General features: G+C 47.4%; 1 protein-coding gene across 3 annotated transcripts in view; it reads right to left on the reverse strand.

The window, feature by feature from the left end:
• The window catches only part of LOC135889192 (opioid-binding protein/cell adhesion molecule), a 343,806-nt gene that overhangs the window by 49,829 nt on the left and 267,619 nt on the right, over positions 1-26,358 (reverse strand). For 2 of the 3 annotated variants that reach the window (XM_065417020.1, XM_065417019.1), the window contains exon 4: positions 5,484-5,486. The exons of the other annotated variant lie outside the window; for it this stretch is intronic. In XM_065417020.1, the coding sequence (XP_065273092.1) occupies positions 5,484-5,486 (3 nt within the window). The remainder of the gene's footprint in view (positions 1-5,483; positions 5,487-26,358) is intronic. 3 annotated transcript variants of the gene reach the window in all.

The raw sequence follows: 26,358 nt of genomic DNA on the forward strand, positions 1-26,358 counted from the left end.
AGGGTTTGCTTGTGTGATTGAATTGAATCAGATCATAACTGCAATGGGCCTGATTTGGACACACTGACTTGTGTCGAGCAGTCGTCCCAGGGAAATCAGCGGAGGAAGCAGCTGCTCGGTGTAAGGGCGCTGTACATTATAATTATGACTGGTGGTTAATCGTGTGGAGCTGACACAGAAATGTAACACATTATTTGATGTAAGTCACCCAGCTGCAGCTCTGCACATCCCCACTCCAGCGTGTGCCAGGGTGCACAGCGCACGTGCCGTTTGGAAGCTGCAGAAAAGCTCCCAGATTTTCCGAACGCTCCTCCCCTGATCCCCGCTGGATCCTCTGAAATGTGGTGGATGGGGGCTGGGATGAGAGTACAGGAAAATGGCAAGAAAGGGAGGTGGGTCTACAGAAGATTTCAGGGCTGTGTGAAAGGAGGAGGGTGTTTGAGAGAATGGAGGAAGTGGGGAGAACAGGTTCAAACCCAAAGCCCGGATCCCCCTGCCCATGTCAGTCCAAGTCCAGGCACAGCTCCATCCGGCCAGTCAGGATAGGGCAACACACACTAGCACTACATCTGAGGGTTAAATAGCAGCATTTTGGGCTAGTGGAACTGTCCGCTTTCTAATGCTCAGCGCGATCACTTCCCCTAAAACTAGACCCTGACTCCTCCATGCCATTCCTCATTCTGCTAGAGCCTGCTGTGCAACGGCACCTGGCCGGCCTCCCTAGAGATAGCTGCATGCCGCATCAGGACGCTGCGATGGGGATTACCTGGCCCTCACACCCTCACCAGCCAATTGTGGGAGAGGAGAGGAGCGGCTGGGTTCGCCCTGTCTCCATGCGCTCCAGAACACCGAGAACCTGACATTTCTTAATCGGAGCTCCCTGTCCTCGTCACCACGTCCATTTCTCGGCACTTTACGGGCTTTAGCACCCTTGCTCAGCGCGTCTATTGCTCCTCTTCACATTTGATCTCTTTCAGCCCCTTCCCCAGAGTCGTCTTCTCTTCCTAAAGCTTCGCTTTTCACAGGACTTGAACCCCTGCACAGCAGAGCTGTGCTATTAATACTAATAATCAATGGCTGAGATTAAAATGGCAAGAAGGAGCAGACCTTGCTGGGGTTATGAAGCCAAGCTCATGCAAAATGAGAACTGGATAATGATTACCCACCCCTGGTGAGACAGGGAGTTTGCACTACAGTGGAAGGCATAAACTACAAAGGAATAAACAGAGCCCTGTTCTTGTTGCAACTTGTAATTTCTGAAGTGAATTTACTGCTAGGGCAAGATGCCAATTTGACAGAATTGGCGACTGACGCCCTTTGTTTATCCACAGAGGATGAAATTCACCCCGGTGCAGGAGGCCAGAACTACTCAAGGCCCCAGCGTGCGTAGGACTTGCGCTGGTTCTCTATAGAGGGATGAATTTAACCCAGGATAGACGAAGCCCAGTCCTGCAGCCCTTAAAAAACCTCAAACCATCAACAAGCCAATTTCCTCCCTGAGGAGAGGAAGAGGGATCGGAGGGGAAAACCCAACATACATGACAGATGCTAATCACCCTGCTTAATGCACTGTTAGAAGGTGCTTGCATGAGGAGCTTGAATAGAATAGAATGACTTGGGCAAATCTCCTATGGAAGCCACTTGAGAATGGCTTTTGCCTGAGTCAGGATGGTAGGCCTGGAACCCATCTGTGGGGAAACCATCAAGAGGAGGCGTGAGTGGCTCCCAGATCAATGTATGCCCCCTTGTTCCCAATGGTTTGGCCTCCAGGCAGCCTCCCAACCCTAGTACATATTACTATTAAAATGTTCTGCAGCTGGTGTTCCAGGTACAGCCCAGGCAACGGCAGTGCAAGCAGGAATGCAGTACTCTGCCCATTCACCCCAAGCAGCAACACCAATAGCCTCTCTATGTGACGGACACATCAAAATATCCCACCATGTCGGTAGCCCTCTGATTTTAAGCCTTGTGTCATCTGAGCCTGCTCAGAGTGCGTCTAACTGATGTAACGCTTAAAATGCTGAGGATCTCTCTGCCCCAGGACTTCCAGTGTCGTTAACACAAGTGGGGCTGAAACAGAATAATTTCTCTAGTGCAGATAGAGATAGAACTCTCTTCCTTAAAGTCCTATAGCCCATATTGTCCCTGGCCTCTCTGCTATGGACTGGTTTATATTAAGTAAGTTACTCAATTAAGGTAAACCAGGGTAAGACCCACCTTGGGCAGCTGAGGCATCTATATTAGGAGTGTGCACTGGTGTAATTTATAGTGGGACAAATTTTCTTAATACAGACTAACTCTCAGTGAGTGTCAATTGTGGTTTAGTGATATAGGCAGGCGTTCAATCCACAAAGACTTGTTATTGAGATGCACCAATTTATTTAACACAGAGATGCCACCAGAGACGCTATTGACTTTTGCCTGGGGGCTGAATTTGGAATAGTGAGCTAGAGATTTGGCCCGTCACCTTTTCACGAGCTAAAGCCCTAAGGAACTCCGGGGACGGCCAATCTATGGTAACTCAAGGACACACAACAAAATAAACAGGTCTTTTGCAGCAGCGCAGGAAATAAAAGCAAGATTGAGCACCAAAACCTCAGGAATTCTACAGATATTAAACCTCTGAGGAGGGAGCGCAGACTTACAGGACTGGAATGGAGTCTGCGGGAGAGCAGCTGGGCAAGGAGCATCTTTTTTGCGGGGCAGTAAAGCCAATGACTTCAGCCTCCGGAGGTTGTGCCCAGTTCCAATCACCTGGCAACAAATTCTCGGCCAACGGAGGCTCTAACAACGCAGCCGGCAGAGCAAGAGAGAAAGTCCAAAATGTGCTCACGCAAGAGAAATGCTCAGGGAAATCGAATGGCAATATGACGACACTGAGGGAAAGGGAAGTGACAGCTTCAAAGTCTGTGTCAATTCCGAATTGCAAACGGTTTCACTACAAAGGAATGATTCCAATAGACAACAGTGGCGTCCAGACACCTACCAACTAGTCATCTCCCAAAAATCAGCATCCTTCAGACAACTAAGTACAATATTGTAGTGCAAAGCATTTTAAATCCTGGCCCTGAATCTCACAGGCAACAGATCTCAAAAGTGAGTGTGTGTGGGGGGGGGGGGGGGGGAGGAGGGCAGGGGGAAAAGGGGGGGGAAGGATTAGCAGAGTGCTTCAGGGAGGGACCTAGTTGGAGGTATCAAGCCCAGAAATCTTGGGTAGTCATTCTGCACTGCCTAGCAACCTGTGTAGTTACTTACACCTGTGCAGAGTGAGTGCCAGGTGGGTATAAAGGCATCATCAGAGGTGTGAGTGAGTGGAGACTTCTGATCCGGTAGCATTTGACACCTACCTTGTAAGAGTTCCCATGAAGTGAAAGGCAGTGTAGAATCAGACCGTCAGTCTAAGGCTACATGTTCACTGCAGACAGAGGTGTGTTTCTACACAGAGACAGCTACCTTGAGAGAGGCATCTTGATTTAAAATCCTAGGGGAGATAAGGCACAGCTGTTTTTTTTTTTTTTTTACCTCGATGTAGCTAGCTGAGAAAAAAACCACCATGCCTTGTCTCTACTAGGATCATACCAGGAGATAGTTCTTTCCAGTCTGCTGTCTCAATGTAAAAACACTCCTCTTCCTGGAGTGAAGACAAAGCTGAAAGCACAACGTTGCGCTGGGTTTAACTAAAGGTACGTTTTAAAGCAGATTTTGTTAAACCGGTGAAAAGTCCTGTATGGATGTTCTTAATTCAATTTAAACCCTGCTTCTATCAGTTTGACTTGGAGTGGTAAATTTGAGTTTTTACCCCAATTTGGTTAAATCAGTGCAACTTCCGTGGGCAGACACAGCCTATCCGGGAGGGGAAACTGAAGTGTGCTGTGGGCAGGTTGCTAGCAGGACATTGTATCTACCCCATGTTGAAGGATGGGGCCCGGGAAGTAGGATTGTTCGGGGAAAGGACTGAGTTTCTCTGACCAGGTTTGCCTGTGAGCTAATGTCTCAGTGAGCGGATGAAAGACTGGTTCATTTCCTATCACAGGGCACCCAGCAATTCCTCAGGAGGGGGTTCCCAGCCCGCTGAAAGGGAAGCTGGGTGCCTTCAACAGGCTAATCTCACATCAGAATGCACCAAGCAAATCATTGCTAGGAGCCAAGGGCTGGCTCCCCTCTCAACCCAGTGAGATGCACCAGTGACTCCTGGCTGAAATACTGAGATGGATAATCCCACCAGAAATACCTAATGTGACTCTTCAAATAGAGTATTAATCAGCAAGTTCAGCACTCTCCCATGAAGGCGTATATGCAGATGAGGGGAAACAGGGTTATATCACAGTGATATAGAGGAGCAGGAGAGCTCTCTGAGAAAGAGAAATTGGGACAGATGCAAGCAGAAGTAAGCAGGTATGGCACAAAACCAGAGTAAAAAATTCACCATCTATATTCAAAACTCCTCTAAAAAAATAATATTTTCTCCCTTGTCTCTATCTGATTCTTTTCCTTTCTCTCTCCTTCTGCTATTATTTCCCCCCTCATTTAATTTTGTAACTAGGTTGTTTAACTCTGAAAAAGCTTTTTTTAGGTTGCTGAGTTCAATTCCATCAATCTACCTTGGGTACCTATCTGGCCCTCATCACTGCAATATCTGACCACACCTCGCAGTTTTTAGCAGACTTATCCTCACAACACGTCTGTGAGGTAGGGCAGAGTTAGTGCCCCCATTTTAACTGAGGCACAGAGAGACTACGTGACTTTGCCAAGGTCACAAAGGAAGTTTGTGGCAGAGCAGGGACCGAACCCAGACGTTATAGGCTAGTGCCCTAGCCACTGGACCATCCTTCCCTGCCATTCTCCACTCCCAGTTCTGATCTCACGCACACCAGCGTCATTCCACTGGGCTTGATCCTCCGCCACTTTGCACCTTGGTGTCGTCTTGCAAAGAAGGTGGTAAACTCTCCCCGCACGCCAGCCGCTCTCTTTTACGCTCACTTTGAACGGCGGCAAATGGCTACACAAAAGGTGCAAGGCAGCAGAGAATCAGCCCCCCTAGTGCTAAGGGAGCTGCTCCTGATTTACACTAGGACAATCAGGTCCACTCAGAGTTCACACGAGTCACTGTTCATAAGGAAGCCATGTTAGTTCAATCCTTTGCAAAACTCAGGTCAGTGCCCCGCCTCTGCATCACAAGGCAATGGAAATTCAAGCTGGCCGTGCAGAAAGCCGGCCTTCTGCACAGTTCAAGCAGATGCATGCTGCTGCAGGTACTTCTCTGGGCATAAGAGGGTCATTCGTACGCGTGAACTGCCAGGTGAGTGGCTGTCACGCCCACTGCGCAAACAAAAGGACACTCGTAGCACAAGTGGTACGACGTCCCCACTGACCGGTAGCTACCAGCAGTCATGTCTGTGTTTGCAATTTGGGGAGGGGGATTATATAATTTCCACACCCCAGCCGCACAAGAGGAATCACCCCCCTGGAAGAAACCGCCTGACCTTCTTATTGACAACCACCAGGAGGATCCCAAGCCATCCGGAGAGCTCAACAAAATAGCAGCCTTTGCAAAACTCATCGGAGAGCTTCAGAAAATGAGGGCCTGGATTCCGCCAGGGGCTGAGTGCACTCAGCCTCAGCACCTGGCTAACTCGGACCCTTTCACACGCCCCAGAACGGTGATGGGCAGCCCTGTGGGACCTTCCTCCCAAAACCCTGCCCGGCACATAACTGTTTTTTCTTTTTCGTTATTTTCTACCTTGGCACGCGCCTTGCCTTTTCAGACAGTACCAGTGGTCTGCCCCTTTAAGGACCAGGGGGCCTGGGACCATCCAGCCCTGTTCTGAGGTAGGGCCCCCCATTGAGAACAGGCTGGGGCCTTGTAGTTTGCAAGGGGTCAGGAGGTGGCCCAATGAGCACCCAAATCCTATCTAGGCTGAAAGTAGGTCAGTTGGGGTGGAGACATGCCTGGAGCAGGGGGTCTCTGGATCAAGCAGGGGATTGTTTGTGGCAGACCCAGCTCTGGGTTAGGAGCAGGAAGTACTGGAAATGTTCCCAGACACATCCAGCTCTGAAGGGATTTACCCACCACAGACACTTGGAGAAGCCTCCGAAATTCTAGGGTGCTATTTGAAAGGAACCTTTTGGGGTTTGCCTGTTCATCGCCAGCCTTGAACATCAACGGGCCCCTGGGGATATTCCGATTCAGAATATGCCTCCGGGAAGCTATTCACTGAGGAACGGAACCAGATTCGGATCTCATTTTCAGTGGAGGTACGCTGGATTAGCATCAGCGTTGCTGAGACCGAACGCTGTCTTACTGACAGCAAATCTCCCCACAACGTGGCACACAAGGACACAGCTTCAATTACCATGCCTCATAACCTCTTGGGCAACCTTCCCTCCCCGCCGACCAACTCAGAACAATATATCTTAATTAGATAGACCCAACCTTACAGTCTAGAATGTAGCTAGTGACTGTGAAACAGCTCTCGCTACAAATGGGATGGATGGCTCAGTCATGTCTGGTTAATGAGGTGTTTACTGGAAGTCAAGCCACGAGCTCACAGCATCTACTAGTCTCTGAGGTTCCCAGGCCAGGGAGAACCAGGAATGCCACATGACGTGCTCTCACTCTTTACAGGAAAGAGTGAAGGACCAGAAACCACAGCTGGGCCAACTTGAGTGTAAACAATGAGATAAATAACAGAGTTATCCCACCAAGTCTCTGGAATAACAGAGACTTGGTGGGATAACTCACATGACTGGAGTACTGTCATGGATGGATATAAACTGTTCAGGAAGGACAGGCAGGGCAGAAAAGGTGGGGGAGTTGCATTGTATGTAAGAGAGGAGTATGACTGCTCAGAGCTCCGGTATGAAACTGCAGAAAAACCTGAGAGTCTCTGGATAAAGTTGAGAAGTGTGAGCAACAAGGGTGATGTCGTGGTCGGAGTCTGCTATAGACCACCAGACCAGGGGGATGAGGTGGATGAGGCGTTCTTCTAGCAACTAACAGAAGTTGCTAGATCGCAGACCCTGGTTCTCATGGGAGACTTTAATCACCCTGATATCTGCTGGGAGAGCAATACAGCGGTGCACAGAAAATCCAGGAAGTTTTTGGAAAGTGTAGGGGACAATTTCCTGGTGCAAGTGCTGGAGGAACCAACTAGGGGCAGAGCTTTTCTTGACCTGCTGCTCACAAACGGGGAAGAATTAGTAGGGGAAGCAAAAGTGGATGGGAACCTGGGAGGCAGTGACCATGAGATGGTCGAGTTCAGGATCCTGACACAAGGAAGAAAGGAGAGCAGCAGAATACGGACCCTGGACTTCAGAAAAGCAGACTTTGACTCCTTCAGGGAACAGATGGGCAGGATCCCCAGGAGAATAACATGAAGGGCAAAGGGGTCCAGGAGAGCTGGCTGTATTTTAAAGAATCCTTATTGTGGTTGCAGGAACAAACCATCCCGATGTGTAGAAAGAATAGTAAATATGGCAGGCGACCAGCTTGGCTTAACAGTGAAATCCTTGCTGACCTTAAATGCAAAAAAGAAGCTTACAAGAAGTGGAAGATTGGACAAATGACCAGGGAGGAGTATAAAAATATCGCTCAGGCATGCAAGAGTGAAATCAGGAAGGCCAAAACGCACTTGGAGTTGAAGCTAGCAAGAGATGTTAAGAGTAACAAGAAGGGTTTCTTCAGGTATGTTAGCAACAAGCAGAAAGTCAAGGAAAGTGTGGGCCCCTTCCTGAATGAGGGAGGCAACCTAGTGACAGAGGATGTGGAAAAAGCTAATGTACTCAATGCTTTTTTTGCCTCTGTCTTCACAAACAAGGTCAGCTCCCAGACTGCTGGACTGGGCAGCACAGTATGGGGAGGAGGTGACCAGCCCTCCGTGGAGAAAGAAGTGGTTCGGGACTATTTAGAAAAACTGGACGAGCACAAATCCATGGGGCCAGATGCGCTGCATCCGAGGGTGCTAAAGGAGTTGGCGGATGTGATTGCGGAGCCATTGGCCATCATCTTTGAAAACTCATGGCGATCGGGGGAGGTCCCGGATGACTGGAAAAAGGCTAATGTAGTGCCCATCTTTAAAAAAGGGAAGAAGGAGGATCCGGGGAACTACAGGCCAGTCAGCCTCACCTCAGTCCCTGGAAAAATCATGGAACAGGTCCTCAAGGAATCAATTATGAAACACTTAGAGGAGAGGAAAGTGATCAGGAACAGTCAGCATGGATTCACCAAGGGGAAGTCATGCCTGACTAACCTAATTGCCTTCTATGAGGAGATAACTGGCTCTGTGGATGAGGGGAAAGCAGTGGATGTGTTATTCCTTGACTTTAGCAAAGCTTTTGATACGGTCTCCCACAGTATTCTTGCCGCCAAGTTAAAGAAGTATGGGCTGGATGAATGGACTGTAAGGTGGACAGAAAGCTGGCTAGATCGTCGGGCTCAACGGGTAGTGATCAATGGCTCCATGTCTAGTTGGCAGCCGGTTTCAAGCGGAGTGCCCCAAGGGCCGGTCCTGGGGCCGGTTTTGTTTAATATCTTTATTAATGATCTGGAGGATGGTGTGGACTGCACTCTCAGCAAGTTTGCAGATGACACTAAACTGGGAGGCGTGGTAGATACGCTGGAGGGTAGGGATCAGATACAGAGGGACCTAGACAAATTGGAGGATTGGGCCAAAAGAAACCTGATGAGGTTCAACAAGGACAAGTGCAGAGTCCTGCACTTAGGACGGAAGAATCCTATGCACTGCTACAGACTAGGGACCGAATGGCTAGGTAGCAGTTCTGCAGAAAAGGACCTAGGGGTCACAGTGGACAAGAAGCTGGATATGAGTCAACAGTGTGCTCTTGTTGCCAAGAAGGCTAATGGCATTTTGGGCTGTATAAGTAGGGGCATTGCCAGCAGATCGAGGGACGTGATCGTTCCCCTTTATGCGACATTGGTGAGGCCTCATCTGGAGTACTGTGTCCAGTTTTGGGCCCCACACTACAAGAAGGATGTGGAAATATTGGAAAGAGTCCAACGGAGGGCAACAAAAATGATTAGGGGTCTGGAGCACATGACTTATGAGGAGAGGCTGAGGGAACTGGGATTGTTTAGTCTCCAGAAGAGAAGAATGAGGGGGGATTTGATAGCTGCTTTCAACTACCTGAGGGGGGGTTCCAAAGAGGATGGAGCTCGGCTGTTCTCACTGGTGGCAGATGACAGAACAAGTAGCAATGATCTCAAGTTGCAGTGGGGGAGGTCTGGGTTGGCTATTGGGAAACACTATTTCACTAGGAGGGTGGTGAAGCACTGGAATGCTTTACCTAGGGAGGTGGTGGAATCTCCTTCCTTGGAGGTTTTTAAGGCCCGGCTTGACAAAGCCCTGGTTGGGATGATTTAGTTGGGAATTGGTCCTGCTTTGAGCAGGGGGTTGGAGTAGATGACCTCCTGAGGTCCCTTCCAACCCTGATATTCTATGATTCTATGATTCTATGATAAAGTAGGTTGCTGAAAGGAATAACCTACTGGCCTGAGAATAAACTGTAGTGATCCGAGGGATCTGGGTTATGGAAGCCAACTTCAGGGCTGATTGGAGAGGTTCTTCAGGTCAGGAAAAGTGTCTTCTACCTGTCTAGGTAGGCCCCTAACAGCATAGTAACTGAGCACCACAAACATTCACCTCACAACAGCCTTCTGACCCTAGAGAAGTGCCATTATGCCCATTTTACAGATAGGAAAACTGAGGCACAGGGAGACAGTTGCACAGGGAATCTGTTGCAGAGCTGGGTCCTGAACCAAGATCTTCTCAGCCTCAAGTCCACTCCCATAACCACAAGCCTATATAGATACTAGGGGTCTTCTAGCACATTTGGGCACTGAAAAACACTAAATAATATAGTTCATAGCAATAGTCCAGGTGATAGTTCAGGGTTATCTCTGGTATTAAGCGAAAGGCCAGGCAGCTTTACTGGATACATACAACATGGCTGTGTTCCTACTTGGCGCTGATGGAAACAGCATGCACTAAATCTCATGGAGAGACCAGAAGAGATTGCACAGGAGAGGCCGGTATCTTGGTTGTTCCTAAGTCCTGATGGGAGACATGGGAAGGATCTGTCCAGGGACATTCGAGATGGTTTATCTGTCCCTGAGCTTGAAGAGTAATTCTTCTTTGTGACTCCCGCAGCATTTAACGGCTTCCCAGAAATATGCTCATCTCCCGAAACTGCCCTCCCCGCCCTGGACAGCAGCACAGTGTGGTCTTGGCCTTTCCATGCCGTTTTTCCATGCGGTAAAAACCTGCTGGGCAGACAGAAGACTCTGGCTCCAGTGTGAAACACTCCCTCGCTGTCCCACAAATCCCTGCAGAGCAAGGCAGGCAGCTCATAATGAGTTCCTTTCACCGCCGTTTCCTATTGTTCGGCTCGTGCGGCCGCTTTTGTCTTGCCTTCCTCCCCTCTCTCTCGGTTCTCTTGGCTCTCCTTTCATTCTGGGACCTGTGGGTGAGGGAATTCTAGCTGGGAGCTGGCAAAGCACCTGCTGATACCTTGAAATGAGTTTTTCCCCCTGCTCTGTGGCTCTTCACACATTACACGCAGCATCCCCCCCATTGGAGAGTTGGCCTCTTTGTGCAGGCAGGTGGATGTTTATCTTGGTGGTTTTGCTTGAGGCATGCCTTTTTCATCGCGCAGCACAGATGAGGGGAAAGGAGTAGGTAAATGTCCTGAAAGGAAATCCAAGCGGCTCCGCTGCAAGAATAGAACTTTATCAAGCGTGGCCAATCCCCGGCGGAATAAGAAACATCCTTTAAAAAGGGATAAATTGAAAGAGCCCTCTTAACGCCTCTCGCTGAAGGAGCATGGGGGAAGGGCTGGGCCATTTTTATTTCCTTTTACTTTGTTTAAAAAAAAGTTATGAAGACAAAAGTTTCCAGAAGGTGAAGTTTGGGGAGATAAGTCACAGAGACGCACACAATCCTACCCTTACATACCTGTAAACATACACACCTAGAATATCTATCTACACACTTATGCCTACCTACTCACACCTCTCCATAGACACATCTCTGTACCTATCGAACTACAAACACACACATATGTGTCTCTCTCTCTTGCTCTCAACAGCTACACAAAATACAATCTATAGAGGGAGAGAGGGGTGTGTGTGTATGTGTGTGTGTAGAGATGTAAAGATACATAGCTAAATGCAGAAAGTGGAGTCTGTGTATTTATATACAGTTACAAAAAAGTCCAACATACACACATACACCTGTCTCTCTCTCTCTATATACGGACACCTGTCTATATTTACCTCTATGCGCGCGCGCACACACACACACACACACACACACACTTTTTCATATATACATGACCTAAATGTTGTAAAATGAGGCCAAAGGAGGTTCAATTCTGCATGTGCATGCATATATATTCATATGCAGCTTAATGAGTGTATATATGTATGTGTTTTTACAGATGTGTGCATGTGTTTACAGATACATACACAAACTTATTCCCATACATTGGCTTTAGATTAATGAAAAAGAAAAGGAAAAGGCCATCTCATATCTTCCTTTTGTGAAAAGAAGGGGAGAACAAAAGAGATAGTTGCAATAGGGGGAAAAAAAAGAAAAGAAAATGAAGAAAGAAAGAAAAAAGAAAAGAACAGATAAGAATATTCCTAGCTGGAAAGTGTAAAACTAAAGGATAATAAAATTGAGCTGATGCAGTTTAAAGACTCCTCATTACCTGGCCTGAGATACAGCACCTATTGTTGCTACCAGTTGGAGATTATTTCTCAACCTGCCACAAGCTGATAACAGATTCATCCACCGGTCTGAAGGCTCATTGTTAGGGAGGCAGAAATTGCGCTCTGGAAGCGGGGATACAAAGTTGTCTACAGCTGAAGCCTCTTTCATTCTTTGCCTTCTGTAGAACTGTGGAAAAGTGTTCAGGCCACTCAAGATGGAGACTGTGTTTTCCCTCCCCTAAAGTGCATGAACAATGAGGGGCACAATCGGAAATATTTCCATTTACTTCAACGGGCGCTGAATCAGGCCCCAGAGCAGTGTTTATTGGACAGCAATGGGTTCAGGATGTCAAACATCTGTACCAAGTGCAGGACCTCTTATTGTCTTGCACTGACCCCTGCGTGTCTGTCAAGAGATCCAGACTATCCATCCTTAGTGTGGGAAGCCCAGGACTGAAGATGAACATGGGCACTGCATTCTCCTAGGACACGGTAGTCCCTCCAGGCCAGGTGAGGTGCAGTGAAGAATGAGAATCATTTCAACTTAATTCCCATCTCAGGCAGGAAGAGGACCTTGCAGCTCTGGGGCTGGGAGTGCACGGCTGGAGGAGCATGTGGTGAGTTCAGGACTGAACAAAATGTGGCAACAGAGTTCCCGTCATACTCCAGAAAATGATGACCTCTCCAGGTAAAAATTAGGGCATGTGCAGGCAGCATGAGGGCACACCCAGGATTCCCTCCAAGTACAGAAGATGACATTCCTACCAACCAGTACTGAGATACTTTGGAAGGGCAAAAAATGAACCAGTAGAACAGACTGTCTGGAGTTGGTCCAATTAAAGATATTACCTCAGCCACATTGTCTCTCTGATTCTCCACAGATATTTTATAATTCCTTAGGTACGTGGTGGGCCCTCAGACACCCAAGTGTTAAAACTAATCACTTCTCAGAAAGTTTATTCATGGTGTGTTCTATAAAAGACTTCCAAGGGCTCGTTAAGAGGGACAATGTTCTGTAATGAAGTCCTCTTGCATATCTCTGGTAATAATCATCACATGCGGAGAAAATGAGCATCTCTCAGTAATATTTATACTTCCCAGCAGTAAAGACGTCCTGTTCTGTAATTCTGCAGATCATGTGGAAAAAAAAAAAAAGAAGCCAAGAATACACAAGTTTTCCATGGTAACTAGGTCAGAGCATTTCAGGGACTCAGCCGCTGCCTTTGCGTGTTGTAACTCGATGCAGGCTACAAAGCAGGACATGATGTTACAGGGACAAAGCATTGCTTTGGTAACCTCTTCATCTGATATCATACCGAGACCTGGGGTACCTTATCTCAGGAACAAGATGCTCCACTGGCACCCACTTCATTTGACGTTGTGTCCATTCTTAAGAGCATGGCACGCTGGGGGCAAGCACTGTATCACCCACTCCATTTCAATGTACATTTATTCCCACACAGGACACACCTTTTTCCTGCAGACGTATAATATGTTCACCAGCCCAAATGTGATGGTAATGATAGCAAATGATCAGCCTTCCTAAGGCTATAAGACTTCCAGTTCCATAAGTCATTATGTCCTGTCTTTTTCCCCCATAGCATGGTCCCAATTTTCCAACTTGAGTGCTGAAAATTAGCTGCCTCCTGCCACAACTTAGCTGCCTACATGGCATGATTTGAGGAACCTAGGTGCCCATGCAAGAAGCGGTATGTCAGAAGTTAGGTCTTTCACCGTAAGCACTGGGCTCCCAGCGTATAATCTGGAGAATGGGCCCATGGATTACAACATGGGTGACTCAGGAGATCTACGGTGATGGGCACCACAGTGAGAACCGAGGGTAGATAAGACAGAGAGCTTGGTAAATGGCAAGGGAGCATTTTATCCCTGTCACTGTTCAAATTCAGCTTAGGTTGGTATTTACCTTTGTTTGGCTGTTTGGTGGATGACATGAAGTGAGTTTGGTGGGCTTCAATCTGATTCAGAAAAACACCAACACAATTGGCAGTAACTGCCCTTTCCCCCTTTGTCTCAGCAGAGAGGCTAAGAACCAAACAGAGCACGAAGACTGAACATGGCTCCAGGTGAACGGATGAGACACATCAGTGGGTCAGCATGGGGGAAGCTTGCAGGGCCGCTCCCTCTGCCTTGTGCTGTGCCTGCACTAAGGACTCAACCTCAAAGACTGGTAGATCCGCCCTAAATCCACACACTGTATCAAGGAGAGAAATAATGCAGATGCTGGGGACTGAAGGAAGATTCACTTGCGTGTCAGCTAGCAATGGGTCAGACCGAGTTCTTGCTGAAGTAGGGCAGAAGGGGCTGAACATGAAGAGCAACTTCTGGAGTGACCACCCGGTGAAATCAAAATAAAGAATGTCCAGGCATCTGCATGTCAACAATCAGAGTCCGCTCACCCACACTCTCCTATCCTGTAGGACAGAGGGCTGGACAAGCTCGTGGCAACACGCTAGCAAGGCCACCAGATATGCGCAGGGAGAGTTGGCCCCAGGCTTGGGTTGTGCACAACTGTTACCGCTTTGCAATCAGGTTATAACTGGGTCTGTGAGCAGGGAGCATCGGAATCTGACATTTCAAATCCGAGAACCAGAAACGTAATTCAGAAAGAGTCGGACCTCACCAAGGAATGGAAGGAACAGATGGGGCTAGAAAATGGATGCAGTCCACGTTCTCCTCCCCCGCCACCACCTTGCCTTGGCTCAGTAGCTGTCAGAATCATGTCTGGCAGCTCTGTATCTGTCACGCTGTTTTAAAAGAATGTATATTTCTACGATGCCTTTCACCCACGCGGTTCCCAAAGTGCTACGCAAGGATCTCAGCAGCCAGCGCAGAAAGGCAAATGTCTCAGCACCTCTGTCGGGAAGCTGTTTAACGCAATAGTTTGAGACAGGAAGTGAGGGGAAAGACTGCCTCCAATTGTGAGTGCAGCGCGCCTTTAGGGAGGCAGAATGTAATTAACCTAACTAGGAAGTTGGCCAAGGCACCAGGGCTCACAGTAGTGCCCTTGGGAAACATGCCATGAGATTTTTAATTACCACGAGGCCTTAGGGTTTTATCCAAGAGAAGGAACTGCCAGTAGCACAGAACCCCTTAGCATCACGCTGGGGCACTAACTCAGAGGGAAGAGAGGCAGCTTACTGAACCGCCAACACCAGCTGGATTCCCGCTGGAGATCTCCCATTCAGTTACTAGCCAGGGCCAACCCTCCTTAGCTGATGAGATCTGACAAGATCTCAGCTCCAGGTAGCATGACTGCTGGCATGAGCTGAGAGAAGGCTCTGTCGTCTTGTGAATAGCTGCCTTCCTGAGCTTGCTCACCAATATTCACAATCTCATTGCTCGGCCCAGGGCTAGGTGCAACACACGGGAAGGGAATTGACACAGCCTGGATGGATGTACAATGGCTGTGATGAAATTCCCCAGTCTACAACATATCGCCCCCCTCCCCCCCCCCAGTATTTGTTGCTGTTGCTGTTGTTTTTGTGGCTTGTTTGGAAGCCTGTCACATCACCTGGCTTCTAACAGTCAAATTAGAACTAGAAACCCATATGGGAGATGCATGGGCTGGATGGAGCTGGGGTGGAGGGGTCACATGGAAAAGCCTTTGTCCAATAACTCATCACGTTCTGCAAGATTTAAACTTTCACTTAAAAAAAAAAAAAGTTGTACTTTGCCTAGATAATCTTGAGAGCATGAAACGAATGCAGGGACATCAGACTGCGTCTAAGGAGAGACCGAAACAACAGGTCTAAGATATGTACGAACGCTCCATCTCAAATGCGCATTGATCCTAAAGACTAGCAACTTTTATTTAAATGCCAGCATTATGTCATCCACTCACCTCTAGTGGCTGGTCCGCACAAGAGGATAAGAACCTACTGCTGCTAGCAGCTTGTAGATATATACCCTTTTACTCCAATGATAGAGCCAACTGCTGAAGTTAAGTCCCAGCCTCTAACCTATCCTGGAGTCGTTCCTGATGAGTGGGTTACAACTGTTTCCTGGCTGATTGTTTTAGCAGAGGCACCCAGTTGCTCTGGGATTGTGGGCGGAAGTGTGTGTGGGGGGGGTACCACGATGCTTTTTCTCCACTCTGGCCCCCCGGCAGGGAGGCAGAAGACATGTCAAATCCAGAGGAAAGAGAGTTCTTGCCAAGCAAAGCCCTGGAAATGAAGCAGAAGAAATAGGAAGAGACTCTGCTCTTCAGAGGGAATGTCTTACGGGTACAGAGCCTGAGACACTGGCAAGGGATCAAGCATGGCTGTAATTGAAGAGAGAACCATATCCTGTAACTAGGTTAGGGAGCAGTCCTGTGACGAGTCTGTTGCAAGTGAAATATCACACACACAATCCAGTTTCCCTGCTTTTAGGACATGCCACGAGTGCTGTCTGGCATTCAGAAGCCAATTAATTAGCAAGGCTCTGTTGCCGCATGCACAATGGGCCGCTGAAAAGGGCTGTTGAATCATACCTGGGGAAGGGACTGCAGATATGGAGGTCTCTGGGATCTGGGAGAGTAGCCTGTGGGAGGATCCTGCTGGCTTCAATCCATTAGAGGGCTGACGCCGGGCCAGTCAGCAATCACACCCATAGAATCATAATAATAGAAAATAGAGATGGAAATGACCTCCCAGGTCGCATTAGCCACTCCTGGCTGACGCTGCATTGTTCCCTGCAGTGTGTCCCAGCCTTTTGTGCAGCCCAGCTTTGAAATTGTTTATCATTGAAAATGAGTGTCATTAAAGTCAATTGTTTCAGAGACAGGGAACAGAAGGGCCAAAGTGACCAAGGCTGGGACCTCCCCAGGGCACGGAGCAGCAGTGAGGGCTAGAAAAGGGGCAAAGGATGGAGTACAAACTTCATTTTTCCTTCTTTCTCTTTGTGCTCTACACACAGATCCTTGCCTGTGCTATCTGGGCCCTGTGTCCCCTCTCCCGACTGCAGGTCTCTCATGGCCCCTGCAGACTGGTGGCCAGGGCAGATCCACAACTGGTGGAAAGGGATGCATCGCCACAGACGTCGGTGCAGCTTTGATCCTTTACAGCAGCTGGGGATATTCAGCGGGAGGCCCCAAGTGTGTCCTACCAGTCATCCCTGGAGTCACATTTGTTGGTGATGTTTAGACAGGGAAGATGTACATATATATTACACACGCATGTACGTATGCACACACATGCACAGACTTAAAAGAATGTTATGGTTGCAAAGGCAAGCACTCAAAAGTTTGGAAGTGCCAGAATTCATGTTGCTTGTGCAACCTACATGATCACATATTTCCCCCCCCCCCACAGGTCTCCTGCTTCATTCAGCTAATGGGAACTCTGGTGTGTTTGTGGGACCAGGTACATAGCTGCTAAAAATTGGCCACAGTTACAAACACTATCCACAGTACCTTAAAGCATGGCTCCGCCCTGAAATCGACTCTTTAAAAATGTCAGTGTGAGGCTGGCCAAGCTTTTCAAAAGTGACGACTGATTTTGGATGCTGCGATTTGGGGGGGGGGGCATCGGAGCTACCTTAAAGGGGGCTGATTCTTAGGAAGTGCTGTGCCCCCATCCTCTGAAAATCAGGCCTCAGTTTGGGCACCCAAAATCACAAGCTGCTTTCGAAAATCTCAGTCATTCTGTCTCACTGGTTTCCATGTCAGATTCGCTGAGTTTACAAGCCTAGACATTTGTTTTTCCAAACTGCCAGCCATGCAAACTCCCGCTGGGCTTTCCATCTTGTGCATGATCACTACGAATAAGAGATCTGCAGGATAAATTATGCCCTCAGACACACCTGAGCAAAACTCATTGCCGTCAGAAGACAATCCTGGCCGTGTGAAAGTATTATGTGGCTCTTAAGCATCCATGTTTTAAGTGTCCCCTCCCCAAATGTGCTACCCTAAACCAGTACATCTGATTGGGAGCTCACAGCATGAGAATTCTTTCACTAATGAATGGGTTTTAACTTTCATCTTTCCTGTTAGTTCTTAAAGATCATCTTAATTCATACACGTATTTTTCCTTTATTTATCTCTGTTATCGTATTTATCTGGGTTACAGTTTGAATATTGTGATTTGGATGCCATATAAAGTACATAGATGAAGAGATACAGGCACAGTCATAATAAAGTTGGATCTGTCTAGCTAGCCACTGAAAATTTTCTCTCCCTACTGAATTGATCTCAATAGGCTGTTTTACCACTCGAATGCTCGAAAGTAACTTGCTGACCAAATGGCATAATCAGTGGGTCATATGAATTTCCTATTGCTTATTTCACGCCACTCTCCTAAGCTTCCTTAGCAAAGCCACAATGTTGTTTAGCAACAGAACCTTTGTGGCAATGGCCACATTCCATTGCCAGAAACAAATATTTCATGACTGGCTCTTCAATCTAGCAGACAAGATCCAATGTCTGGAAGTTGAAGTTAAACAAATTCAGACTGGAAACGAGGCACACATTTTTAACAAAGCAACAAAGAGTCCTGTGGCACCTTAAAGACTAACAGGTGTATTGGAGCATAAGCTTTCGTGGGTGAATACCCACTTCGTCAGACGCACGCGAAAGCTTATGCTCCAATACATCTGTTAGTCTTTAAGGTGCCACAGGACTCTTTGTTGCTTTTTACAGATCCAGACTAACACGGCTACCCCTCTGATACTTGACATTTTTAACAGTGAGGGTAATAAACCACTAGAACAATTTACCAAGGGTTGGGGTGGATTCTCCATCACTGGCCATTTTTAAATCAAGATTGGATGATTTTTTCTAAAAGATCTATTCAAACGGGAATTATTTCGGGGAAATTCTATTGCTTGTGTTATACAGGAGGACAGACTACATGATCACAGAGGCCCCTTCTGGCCTGGAAATCTATGAAAAACAGACAGAATTTGATTTCCTCACAGTTACTATGTGCTGAGGATAACAGCTCTAAAATGATCAATAAGCAAGTGGAAAGATACAACAAGAGAAAACACCAAGTATGACATAATTTGAAGAATAGCTACAATTCACAGATCATACGCCATCATATGAAGAGATCTCTGCTAATACAAATTCAACTTGTCTAAGAAAAGCTGTGTGTGCTTATCAATATAAAGCATCAGATGTTTGCATGGTTTGTAGACTTGATGGAAAGCATCCAACATCTACCCCAATCACTTGTGGTTGAACTAGAGCATATTATTTAGTCTCGACTTCAAAACTCCAAGTGATGGAGAATCTACCACATCCTTTGCTCACTGTTAAAAACAGGCAACCGTTTTCATCCTGGATATAAAATATTTTGACATTGTTTAAAGAAATAGCCAATTGACTATATCAATTAGTCCATGAATGAACCCCAACTTAGCGGACTTTAGACTCTGTTGCAAAGCTCACCTTTTCACACAAGTCTTCTGGCACTAACAGTAGCAAAATAACTTTGAGAAGGAGAAGGAATAAGATTTTTTATTAATTATTATTAGTAGCAGTAGTATTAAGTATAAGCAGCTAAACCTAGGCATATGAAAACAAGCCCCACTAGGCATACATAGTTTAACTGTCTACTTTGGCATCTAGATTCCGTGCTGATAGGTACCTTATGCATATGCTAAATGGGTTAGCTGGAGAGTAAATTAGATTAGATGGACAGACAGGCAAAGGAGCTCCATTTTCAGGCAGATGCTTCTGGAAAACATAACCTTTTAGAGACTGCAAATGATCACTGGTCAAATGTTTAAACACCACCACCATTGGGGATTGGTCCTGCTTTGAGCAGGGGGTTGGACTAGATGACCTCCTGAGGTCTCTTCCAACCCTGATATTCTATGATTCTGTGTAGTCTGTTTATGCCACATACGTTGCAGAGGGTGTGGGTATGTATGCATATAATGCACTGTGTGTGTGTGTATACATACATAAAGTATAATGCAAAATGCATGTGTGTGTATACATAATAAATGTGCGTGTGTATCACATACATCCCCTTCTAAACTTCCATTTAACTGACAGTCTGGAAAAAGCCAGCAATCTAAGACCTCCAACAAAGAGCCAAGGTAAGTAATCCAATGCAGACCACAACTTTTGGGGAACCCTAGTCCCAGTAGTGTTTAACCATGATTAGCTGGTGTGATAGCGATCGTGAGATATCCTTGCATAGCTCACTTGATTCGAAAAGTCTGCGTTCTAACACAATAAAGCTGTAGAGAAGAAGAGGCCCAAGGGTCAACAACAGTTTTCATGGCTGGAGAAGCAGAAGAGAGGGAGTATTATTGAGAGATGAAGGCATTTACTGTGGCGTATGTTACACCCCTGTTACACACAACGCTGTTGTGATGGAGTGTATAGCCCACACTGGACAGCAGCAATAAAAGGGTTAATAGACAGATCAGTTAATTCCCCAGCTGTGACCAGGGGTGGCTCCAGGCACCAGCGCAGCAAGCGCGTGCCTGGGGTGACAAGCCGCGGGGGGCGGCATGCGGGTTGCCGTGAGGTGGCAGTCAGGCAGCTGCGGAAGGTCTGCCGGTCCCGCGGCTTCGGCGGCAATTCGGCGGCGGGTACGCCGAAGGCGCGGGACCGGCAGATCACCCGCAGAAACGCCGCCGAATCCGCGTGACCAGCGGACCGCCCGCAGGCATGCCGCTGAAGGCCGCCTGACTGCCGTGCTCGGGGCGGCAAAAAACATAGAGCCGCCCCTGGCTGTGACTAAGGGCACTCTATATTTGGAGCTGGAAGGTGTCATTTCCAGCTCCAGGAAACCTACCTGCACTAGCTCGATCAGAGCTAGAAACAAATGCAGCCAGGCAGCACGAGCAGCGAGAGGGGCTATCCGCCCCAAACAGAAGCCTAGCGTCTGGGACAGGTATGGACTCGGGGTGGCTCGCCCCTCCCGCCACCTTTGTCGCCATGGCTCTATTTCTCTTTTTAGGGCAGGCGCTGGATCATATACTATACTCTGTGTATACTCTATATACACTGGATCATATACTATACACTGAAATGTAAGTGCAATGTTTATATTCCAATTGATTTATTTTATAATGATAGGGTAAAAATGAGAGAGGAAGCAATTTGTCAGTAATAGTGCGCTGGGACACTTTTGTAGATTTCTGTCTGATTTTGTAAGCAAGTCATTTTTAAGAGAGGTGAAACTTGGGGATACGGAAGACAAATCAGACTTCTGAGAGGGGTACAGTCGGCTGGAAAGGTTGAGAGCCACTGGTGTACGCTACAGTGTTTTGCACCTGTACTGTTGGATAATGTGTTCTTTGGGGTCTCTTTAATAAGGGCTCCGCCACTGTCTGTCAACACCTGCACTGCCCCTGACCCCCAAATTGGCAAGGCCCTTCCTCCGTACACACAGGTAAGGAAGATCACATAACCGGCGCTCTGGCCGCAAACCTGCTCCCGTGTTTTGTCTGTGCCCTGCCTTGGTTCTGACTTGCCCTCCCGGTGCGGGAGGTATTTGTGTTCCGGGGGCCAGAGGTGAGCAGCACAGCGGGTACTCAGAGAGTCTGAATCTGCTGCTAATTACAACGCAGCATCTTCCCAGCCGCCTGGCATGCAGACAGACCCAGCAGCCAGCGCCAGTCCTTTCACATGCTGGCAACACGTGCAGCAGGCCGAGGACACAGAACTTAATTGGGGACAGCTCGTTTGACTAAGACCCGGGTGGGTTTCCCGATTAGCTTTCGGCCACCAGCTTGGGTCCTGGTAGGGTAGGGGCACCAGGGATGAAAGCAGATCCTGGCTTTATTCTGCCTCAAAATACAAAAGTGATGTCTTCCTTCTGCAGAGAGGAAGGCTGGGAACGGAAGGGTTAAAAATCTAAGCCAGGCAGCATGGCTCTGAAGTGGATTCCTAGTGGCAGAAGGCAAGTCAGCTAAAGGGGCTCAAAAGCCCCTGTGTCAGCTCCCCGTCCTCTTCCTCCTCCCTCCCCCTCTCTCCCCTCCTTTCTTGCACTTCTGTCTCTCTCTGCTTTCCCTCTGTCTCCAGTCAAAGCAGGATGCGTATCACATCCCATGGAGAGCAGACTCAAGACAAAGAGTTGCCAGTTTCAAAGGGTTTCTCCCTCCCCTCCTCGCCTCCCTGTCTATTGCAGTGGTTTGTGTCTGCCCTGTAACAACTCTTGGTAAAGAGAACACTGGTGCAGTATTAATAATACATGGTTCGCTGAGGTCTCTTTTCTTGCCTTTCCTCCACGATCCAAAAGGCTCGGAATTCAAGACCAGGGAACTTGTTTATTCCACGCTTCACAGGGGATTTGCTCCGGCTCTGTTCCCCTGCACCACTTGTCGCATTTGTTTGCTTGAAAGCATGGGATCAGAACTTGGGGGAAGGCAGGCTGCAAATGGTTTCCCTTTATAGCTAGATGGGACGGGCAGTCCCACTGAGATAGAAAAGGGGGGAGACTCCAAACTTTTATTCTGTGGCACCACGCAGCCGGATAAAGTTTGTGAACCGCCGCTTTGGAACAATCTCCATTGGAACAAGAGCCCGAATTTCCTCCCGGCAACACCTTCCCCGTGGCAGCTCAGCGGGAGCTTCCTCACAGCAGTGCCCTGTCACCGCCAGCCAACAATCCTGCTGGGAGAGATGTCTCCCAGAAGCAGTCTGTCAGTGTCAACTAGGACTCTGGGAAGGTGAGCCTCCTTCTCGATGCAGCATCTCGCCACTGCCAATTAGGGCTCGCAGCCCTTCCACTGCTACCTAGTTTTATTCCTAATCACTCGGCTGTCCTTATCAATAATTAGCCAGAGGCAAGGGAAGAAAAACGTTGGCGTTGCAAGCTGCTATTTTCCAGACAGTGTACAGTCATGAATCAGGCAGCCTCAAAATATGCCACTGCTTATAATAAATCTAGATGGAACAATTACCTTTTTTAAAATAGCTGTTTTCTCCCATGTAGGGACAGGAGGGAGGTCTCTGGATATTTTTTTCCCCCTCCTCCCCCTGCTAGTTCTTTTCAAGCAACTGTGTAGGGGGAATCAATCTGTGTCTGTCTCGGTCTCTCTCAACCACATACACAAATTTTCCATTCCACTTCCCTTCCTGACTCTTCTTTTTATTTGTATCACAACACAACTGATGGCCCTCCAATCAAGACCAGAGTCCCAAGGGGCAATGCTCTGAGCAAACACACAATAAGGGACAGTCCCTGTCTCAGAGAGCTTACAATTTCAATAGACAAACCAGGGGAGAAGGACAGAATTGTTATTTTACAGATGGCGGACTGAGGTTACGTATCAGGCTTACTGAACATCGTGCCGGGGGAAAAGAATACAGGAATCAGAGGAAAATCGGCTTTGCCAGACTGGATCGGATTCACGTTCCGTCTCTGCTGTCTGCAACAAAGGCCAGCACCAGATGTTTCAGACAAAAGGGTGAGAAATGCGGCAGATGTGCCTAAGTCATCCAAGGATGAAAGCAAGGAACATGCAGGCTCATCCCTGATTCAGGACACACCTGCATGTTTGCTGCACAAATGTAGCCAGCATGGGCAAAAATGAGCCCCCTATGAATCAAAGCTCCACATAAGGGGATAGAGAGAGGTGAACAGCTGATTGGCTCTAGTGTTTCCAGTCAGCAGAGAAAGAGAATGTCTCCCAGCCGAAGATTTTAACAACTCTCCTTCACGCCAGGCAGGATAGCCATATGACAAGTGATTGAATTGTACAACTGGGGATGCTGCCCAGGACAGGAGCCCGCGTATGCCAAACGCTGTTGTTTCTGCAGATGCTGTTGTTTTGGCCAGGGTTTGCCACCCCGCTATGGCTACAATATGTGATGCCCAGGGAGAGCAGAGAGGGGCTACCTAGAAACCAGAATGAGGCTAAGTTGTTCCAAAAAGTTCTTGGTGTGGAGTCAAGTCATAGCTGTTAATTGGTGTGAGAGGAACCAAAGGCAGCCTGTGGCTTGCAGATTAAAGAGCTGCTGAGTTTGTACCAAGCTAATTCACGCTTTGCAGAAACAGCACTTTGGTTTTATTTCATTGTTAACAAAATACGCTGTAGGAACCGCCATGCAGAATTAAAGTCAATTGTTGTCAGCTCTTGTGATTTTATTGTGAGACTCTTTCTTTTTTCTGAAAGCCCGAGCTTCTAGAATCATGGGATTATGTGAAGAATCTCATCTTTCATTAAAAAAAAAGTCCACTCCTAGCCCTCGCAGCTGCAGAGAAAGGGATGAAAACACGAATCCTAAAGTCTTAAAGGCCAGAGGGGGAAAAAAAAAAAAAAAGAACAGCAGAGTTTTTATTTTTCAAATCTGATGATTTTGGGGGGGCCTGACTCATGATTTTTGAACACTTGAGTTGCCAGTACTAAACTCTCCCCAATACTGCTAAAATTCACTACCATGCAGGGAGCCAACAGCTAATCAGATCACATTCATTTCGGGGCATGACACTGCAGAATTCCCCACACCAAAGAGCTTACAAATAGCTGTCGTAAGTCAGGACACTAGGCTAGATGGACCATTGGTCTGAGCTGGTATGGCTGTTCTTATGTAGGGACCAATCTCTGCAGCACAGAGCTGTACTGCCTCTGTAGAGGATTAGGCCCCAGTTCCAAGTCCAGCTTGAATAGAATAAGCCGTCTCAGCTCTGATTGAGCTAACACACCAGAACTAGCAGCGTAATGTAGCTGCACAAGCGGCGGGATGGGCTAGCTGCCCGAGCACATGCCTAGAGTTTCAGATGGGATTGTACTTGGGTGGCTAGCTTTATCGGCTGCTCATGCTGCCATGGATAATACTGCTATTTTTAGCATGCTAACTTGATCGATACTAGCGCAGGTATGTCTACCTGAGCTGGAAATTACCCCTCCAGCTCCAGTGGAAACATACCCCTGTTTTGCTAGGTGTGCTGAAAAGGGTACTCTGATAACTGGGCCCACTTCCGCAAACCACTCTCTGCCATTAGCTTCACTGAGAGATTTGGATGCATCAGGAGTGCAAGGCTGGATGACAACACCTTCCGGTATAAAAGCAGAATGAATCTTAACAAATAATTTCCCCACCCCATGAATATTGTTTAATTTTTGCATTTCCCTCCTCATGGAAAAAGAGAGGAAACTAGCCACTTTCACTTTTGCTTCGAGTCAGTTTCACTCCTGGGCACTTACTTGCAAATGGGTGAATTTCACCCCTGTGCCGAGGGTCTGCACACCTCCTAAATCCCACCGAGGAAACCTCGCAAGAGGGCTTACAGTGGAAATGACATGATAAACGGGTCTTATGCTAGCATTTCACTATGCGGAAACATGTGGGTTGCAGAACATGGGATGGGGAATATATAAACCTGGATAAAAGTCTATTTTCACTGAAATTAAAAATAAAAAACAAAACAAAGAACATAAAAGCATTTCTATTCATGAGAGATTTTCTTATTTATTTTATTTCACTGTTTCAACAATATCTACCTACAGTTTGACTTGATAAATGACTTTGGATGAGTCACGTCATCTCTCCCAGTCCTTGTTTTCCTTGCCTATTTAGATTATAAACTCTTTCGGGCATTGACTATTAGGTCTCTGTATAGCATCTACCACAATAGAGCTCTGATCTCAGTTGGAGCTACCAGTCACTACTGCACTAGAAATTAACAACAGTTACAAAGTAATTAATAAAAATGTGTGTGTGGGGGGGTACCCACTACTCAGCCCCATGCTTTTTTAAAACACTCCTCACTCCCCGCCAAACTGTGCCTTTCAAAAAACACATTTGTTCCTGACTTCGTTTGATTGCAAGTGCATCATAGTGCCCTTTCACACTGTACATTATTTCCACAACTAGCAGATTCTCTCCATAAATACGGTTTTTGATATGTGGGTTTCTGTTAGAGGTGGAAATAATAAACCACTAGGTGGAAGGTTTTAATTAATTTCATATTCATTGTACCAGAAAAGCTCTAATGAGGTGAAAAAAAAATATCTTGCTATTGGCAGGATCCTGAAGTTAACAAAACCATTACAGAGAAATCCCTTTGAAGTCAATTTCTGTGTACGCTGCGGGGCACACCTAGGTATAAATAAACTTAAGAAGATGGGGGTTCAGGATGTCCCTGTTAAACACAGAAGCGTTACAGGAGGCTGGTTGACAAAGGGGGCTTGGGGTGGAGGGAGGGAAGGAAATAAACACAAGTTGGACAAAAGGGACATTTTTCTGCAGTTGAATTCTGCTTCGGGGGAATCAAAGGGAGGAATCTCCTAATCAGCACATTTCTGGGGGACAGGTTCCCCCCCCCCCCAGGAGGCTACAATAGGCATGTGTGTGAAAAACCTCCACATGCAGCTACCATAAGCACGCAAAATCAGTGAGTCGTGCACACGGAACCGGTGATCGCGTCCAAGAGAAAGGTGAGGGATTTGGTGATGCACACCTTGTACCTCCCTTTGCTATTACATCCCTCCAATCAAGAGAGGGGGAGCGACTGCAAATCCATCTCCCGCCATCTCTGAAATCTCAGGCCAATACATGGAGCTGGATTCACACCTTATGCGCCCTTAGGCACAGCGTCTTCAGCACCCCCGCGTCTGCAGCTGACCGTGTTTTCCGTAAAAAATGAAATGAAAAGAAATATAAACATAGCCTCCCCGGGAAGGCACAAGACCCTTCACCACGCACGGTGCTCCCAGCCCAA

Source organism: Emys orbicularis, chromosome 15, assembly GCF_028017835.1.
Source record: "Emys orbicularis isolate rEmyOrb1 chromosome 15, rEmyOrb1.hap1, whole genome shotgun sequence".
Lineage (NCBI taxonomy): Eukaryota > Metazoa > Chordata > Testudines > Emydidae > Emys > Emys orbicularis.